This window comes from Prionailurus bengalensis, chromosome E2 (genome assembly GCF_016509475.1).
Source record: "Prionailurus bengalensis isolate Pbe53 chromosome E2, Fcat_Pben_1.1_paternal_pri, whole genome shotgun sequence".
In the NCBI taxonomy this organism is placed as follows: domain Eukaryota; kingdom Metazoa; phylum Chordata; class Mammalia; order Carnivora; family Felidae; genus Prionailurus; species Prionailurus bengalensis.
The window spans coordinates 44,917,838-44,923,837 of record NC_057352.1 but is presented as its reverse complement, the minus strand read 5'-3'; the positions used below and the strand labels follow the sequence as shown (position 1 = coordinate 44,923,837).

General features: G+C 41.9%; 1 protein-coding gene across 2 annotated transcripts in view; it reads right to left on the bottom strand.

Annotated features, from left to right (window-relative positions):
- Positions 1-550: 550 nt before the first annotated feature.
- UTP4 (UTP4 small subunit processome component) overlaps positions 551-6,000 on the bottom strand; it is a 32,020-nt gene continuing 26,570 nt past the window's right edge. Inside the window, exons 15-17 of one of the 2 annotated variants that reach the window (XM_043599516.1) lie at positions 3,464-3,649; positions 1,876-1,986; positions 551-752 (exon numbers count right to left, since the gene is read on the bottom strand). In XM_043599516.1, coding sequence (XP_043455451.1) covers positions 636-752; positions 1,876-1,986; positions 3,464-3,649 — 414 coding nt within the window. In that variant the 3' untranslated portion in view covers positions 551-635. The remainder of the gene's footprint in view (positions 753-1,875; positions 1,987-3,463; positions 3,650-6,000) is intronic. The other variant, XM_043599518.1, reaches the window with a different exon arrangement.

Sequence of the window (6,000 nt, the reverse complement as noted above, 5' to 3'; positions counted from 1 at the left end):
GCAAGCCCAGTGTGGGTTCAAACCCATGAACTGTGAGACCGTGACCTGATCCCAAGTAGGACGCTTAACTGAATGAGCTGCCCAGGCACCCCTGATTTTTTTCCCTTTAAATAAAATAAATGGCTGACTGTCAGAGGCCAAAAGCATCAGTTTTTGAGATGGGGCATTGCGTTAAAATTCTTCCTTGAAACATAAGGCTGATTATCACTATCGGTAGTTAAGCTATCTTGAGCAAACACGCATAGCTCCCCTGCCCTCTAGGGCAATGCTGGGCAGGTCCCCACACCTCTGCATTGGCTGCAGGCAGGAGGCTGGCAGACAGTGAAGGTCATCAGCCCTCTGAAGCAAGCCTCAGGCAGGCGTTAGGAAAGAGAAGATAAGAACCATCTTTTTTCCCTGAGATTGTGGTCTAAAGAACAAACAGGACGAAGTTGTAGCTGCTTAGAACATTATCCCAACTACAAATACCTTGGAATTCCCATTCACTTGAGTCAATGAAGGGAAATTACTGTCCATTATTTTGGAAGATAACATTCATAATGACTAGTCCTAAAGAATAACTTTGCTTTATTATCATGATTTGTGAAAACAAACAGGGCAGACAGTTCAAGGAAGGGCACAGACCGTGCCCTATTTTAGGTCCCAAATTTCTTCTTTTTGATGGGTGGTGGGAGCTGAGCGATGATGTCATCCAGAGGCCGTTCTACTGCCACCAGTGTTCTTTCATCCAAAAGATCCATGAAGAGCAGAGGCTGTAGAGAGATGACAATGACTCTACCAGGAGTTAGGCACCAGGGCTAGTCCTGAACAGACTAACTAGAGGTAAAAGGTCAGCCTCGTTCAAGGCTGGAGTAATTGAAATCTCTGACAATCCTTCCTGCCTTAGGACTCAAAGTAGTTGGTGAAGTTGGGAACTTTATTTTTTATTTTTTAAAAGTAATCTCTATACCCAACGTGGGGTTCCAACTCACGACCTCAAGATCAAGAGTCATATGCTCTTCTGACTGAGCCAGCTAGGCACACCAAGGTTGGGAACTTTTAACTGAGTTTGTTAATAATAAAAGACTTCAACAAGATTTTTCATGTTTTTCTATACAGAACATCTGTTCCATAATTTCTTAGGAATCAATGTTAAGCGACGGCTTTGGAGCCTAGATTCTTGGCAAACAGCAAGTTACAAATGCATCAAGAAACTAATCATACTTAAATAATTTACAGATGTCCCTCTTAAAAAAAAATTCCTACAGACCCCTGAGAAAATGTTCCAGGACACCCAAGGAACTCTAATCTGAGAAGCATGAAAATGGAACTTTGGAGTTGGCACAAATAGTTGTAGTATCATAAGTTCAATGAATATTTGTTTCATATATAGTGAAAAGCTTAGCCCAGAAAGTAAAAGTCACATTGACTAAATTCAATGACTTCCACTTGCCTGAAATTTATCTTGTGGATCATTCTCCAATTAGAAGTCACATTAGAAGAAGAAGAAAAAGAAGGCGGGGGGGGGGGGGGGGGGGGAGGGAGGAGGGGGGGGGGAGGGAGCGGGACAGGGAGAAGGAAACTGAGAAGAAGGAGTAGTAGTAACAACCTTTCAAGGCCAGCTTTAACACAAAAACACCACCTAAGATTCAACATAATTTCTCACCACCTACGTATTTCATTTTGGGGAAGTATGATGTGCACGCCTCTAATCACCTCAAAGATAATGAAATACAAACGTAAGGAACAGACACCCTCAGAAAGGTACCTGTCTCCCCAAATCAGGTATTCTGCATATAAAATGAAGGTGCTCTTGTCTGCTTAATGTGGAGCTTATTACATTTTGATAATATCACAAGGAACCAACCGTCTACAATATAATGCAAGATGTTTTACCTTATATATCTTAGAAATTTTAAAGGCATGGGCGGTACGCCTCCTGATGACATCTGATTCGTTCGTGGGAGGAAGAGGATTGTACAGTAAGGTTTTGTCATTTGGAAGAGGCTAAAAAGACAAAGACATACTGTTTAAATCGTCATTTTATTGGGCTTCTACAGAACAAAGGACTATAGTGACTTTTCAGGAAAACACCACCTTCCAACCTTTATATTAGACATTTTCTACCTCCCTGGCTCTCCTTACTTCAGTAAGAAAGCTGTAGCCACTCTTCCAGGTATACTGTAGAGGGTGGGAGTATGAAGCAAAGAGCATGGTATTCTATACCAGGAAGATCAAAGGGCCCAGGTGGGGATTCTGGCCAGTCTTGTCAGTAACACTTTGTGAGACAGGAACAAACTGGCATGTACAGGAGCTCAGCCCATACAGGCTCTGCTTTCTAGACTCTTCCCCCAACCAGATCATGGACAGGCCAAGTGACTAAAGTTCTCCCCAGGCCAAAACTGAAACACAAACCACCCACCCCTGATGTCACTGACACCTCAAGAGATGGCGTCTGGCCAAGCAAGTGATATTTCATCTCTGACTTCCTTGGGAAATAGCTCTGCCCAGCATGAGGAAGTGATGGACTTATCACCAATGCTTGACAAAAAATATGGACAGCCCTGGGCTGAGTTACAAAGAGGCAAGTGAGTGGGAGAGGCCCTTCCTGTATCACTCATCCTGCAGAAGGCACTTGTCAGCCAGCTCTGTTTCCCACGCCCAGAGGATACAGGGTCCACGAAATGAGTTCCAGTGACACATCATGCACATCTCCTTTAGAGCCATCTGTTGCTTTCCCCATGGTTCCTTCCAACCCCACCTTTACAGATACACCAAAACACTGTGCGTTAGGTGTAACCTAGGCCCAAAGTGCATTACAGGCATGGCCACAGCTCATAGGGCTCCTAGGAATAAAGTATCTGCCCAGAGAAGATATTTAAATTTGGGGTGAATCAAAATAGCAGCTGGCAGAGGGTGGAATCTAGAACTGAAAAAAATGCTCACATCCCACCTGCATCCTAGCCATAAAGAACAGAATTTTCCTGGATGGACTTTTTTCAAGACATTAAGACCAACTCTTCAAGCTTACAGTGTTTCAGCACATTCAGGCAAGGGGCAAAAGCGGTCAAGACCTCAGCCTGTGTCTCCTTTAATAAAACTGTGCTATTTATTCACTCACCCCAGGGTGCAAAGGTGTAAGTGATTCAGCCAAATCAATGGTATTCCCCATGACAGTTACCTTCTGAACACTGACCTAATCACTTTCCTCCTTAGGTTTATATGTTCATACACAAAGCAGAGAAATGGTCAAAATCAGCAAAAACCAGTGCACAAAGGCCTCCTTCTACCCTGGGAGGCTCACAGATCTGAGAATGAAAATAAAGAACTCTGCAAAACAGAAGTTCCTCTCATCCAAAGAATATGTCAATACATTTTATTGATTCTTCCTTCTCTTAACTCATACTTGTTGCTTTTAGAACTTGAAAATTCCTAAGTACAGATGAATCAGTGTGAGCACAGGTAGTAGTAGTGGAGAACTCACCAATGACTTGTCTATGATGCAGAACATATAGGCATCATGGAGAAGGATGTGCATTGGTCTCTTGGGATGAAAACTGATGTGTGTGATGGGAGTGTCCCTTTGGAGCCAAAGGTAATGAAACCCTTGCTTCTGGATGGTCCGGCTCCACTCTGTATACTGTTTGTCTGGGATGCTGTACTCAAATACCTGAGAAAGGATACGATACAGGAGAAATGCAGACTAGTACCCAGAAAACCTGGAAGGGTATCTCTCATTCCTAATCAGAAAATATCTATACAAAACCTGACTATATCATGCTCAGCTTTATGCTTTCTACTGTTTTTAAGTAAAACATTTTTAAGGTAAACTATGGCACAGTAAACAAAATAGCACAGAAAGGTTTACAGTGAAAAGTCACCCTGTCATCTTGACATCTCCCATCTCCCAAGTCTATTTTGTTCTTTTTAAAGTTTATTTATTTTGGGAGAGAAAGAGAGCAAGCAGGGGAGGTGCAGAGAGAGAGAATCCCAAGCAGCATCTGCACTGACAGTGCAGAGTGGGGCTCAAACTCTCAAACCAAGAGATCATGACCTGAGCTGAAATCGAGAGTCCAATGCTTTACAGACTGAGCCACCCAGGTGCCCCAAAAGCAGCCTATTTCTGTTTAAAATTTTTTTTAATTTACATCCTAGTTAGCATATAGTGCAACAATGATTTCAGGAGTAGATTCCTTAATGCCCCTTACCCATTTAGCCCATCCCCCCTCCCACAACCCCTCTAGCAACCTTGTTTGTTCTCCATATTTAAGAGTCTCTTATGTTTTGGTCCCCTGCCCTGTTTTGATATTATTTTTGCCCCTTCCCTTATGTTCATCTGTTTTGTATCTTAAAGTCCTCATATGAGTGAAGTTGTATGATATTTGTCTTTCTCTAATTTCACTTAGCATAATACCCTCTAGTTCCATCCACGTAGTTGCAAATGGCAAGATTTCATTCTTTTTGATTGCCGAGTAATGCTCCATTGTGTATATATACCACACCTTTTTTTTTTTTTTAAACTTTTTTTTTTTTTCAACGTTTATTTATTTTTGGGACAGAGAGAGACAGAGCATGAAAGGGGGAGGGGCAGAGAGAGAGGGAGACACAGAATCAGAAACAGGCTCCAGGCTCTGAGCCATCAGCCCAGAGTCTGACGCGGGGCTCGAACTCACAGACCGCGAGATCGTGACCTGGCTGAAGTCGGACGCTTAACCGACTGCGCCACCCAGGCGCCCCTATACCACACCTTCTTTATCCATTCATCCATCGATGGGCATTTGGGCTCTTTCCATACTTTGGCTATTGTCAATAGTGCTGCTGTAAACATTGGGGTGCATGTGCCCCTTCGAAACAGCACACCTGTATCCCTTGGATAAATACTTAGTAGTGCAACTGCTGGGTTGTAGAGTAGTTCTATTTTTAATTTTTTGAGGAAACTCCGTACTGTTTTCCAGAGTGAGTGCACTAGTTTGCATTCCCACAAGCAGGGCAAAAGAGATCCTTTCTCTGCTCCTCGCCAACATCTGTGGTTGCCTGAATTGTTAATGTTAGCCATTCTGACAGGTATGAGGTAGTATATCGCATTGAGGTTTTGATCTGTATTTCCCAGATGATGAGTGATGTTGAGCATTTTTCATGTGTCTGTTGGCCATCTGGATGTCTTCTTTGGAGAAGTGTCTGTTCATATCTTTTGCCCATTTCTTCACTGGATTATTTGTTTTTTGGGTGTTGAGTTTGATAGGTTCTTTATAGATCTTGGATACTAACCCTTTATCTGATATGTCATTTGCAAATATCTTCTCCCATTCCATCGGTTGCCTTTTAGTTTTGCTGATTGTTTCCTTCGCTTTGCAGCTTTTTATTTTAATGAGGTCCCAACAGTTCATTTTTGCTTTTGTTTCCCTTGCCTCCAGAGAGCGTTGAGTAAAAAGTTGCTGCAGCCAAGGTCAAAGAGGTTTTTGCCTGCTTTCTCCTCGAGGGTTTTAATAGCAGCCTATTTCTTATTTACATCTTTCCAGAAATTTTATGCATACAATATATGCTATTCTGCATGTTGCATTTTTCATTTAGCATTATACCATGGAGACTGACCCATGTTGATACCAATAACTATATCTATATATCACTCTTGCCTCCTTAAAGAACACATAACAAGCCATTCACTTTTTGGATGTACCATGATTTACTTATCTCATCTGTTTAATGGACACTTATTTCCAGTCTTTCACTACTGTAAACAAGGCTGCAATGATGATCTCTGTATCAATGTCTTTTTGCACAATTCAAGGTTTATATCTACAGGAAGAACTTTTAGAATTAGAACTTGTGAATCAAAGATTACATGGATTTAAATTTTTTTTTTTACATATCTCACTGTGTCCTCCTAGCACTGTGTACTATCAACTCTGATTTTTTGCTAATCTAAAAGATATAAAAAATTTCCCACCAGCTTTAATAACTGAAGCCCCTATGGGACCAAATGCCAGGAAAAGGCATCAGGTGGACTTATGTGTGACAAAG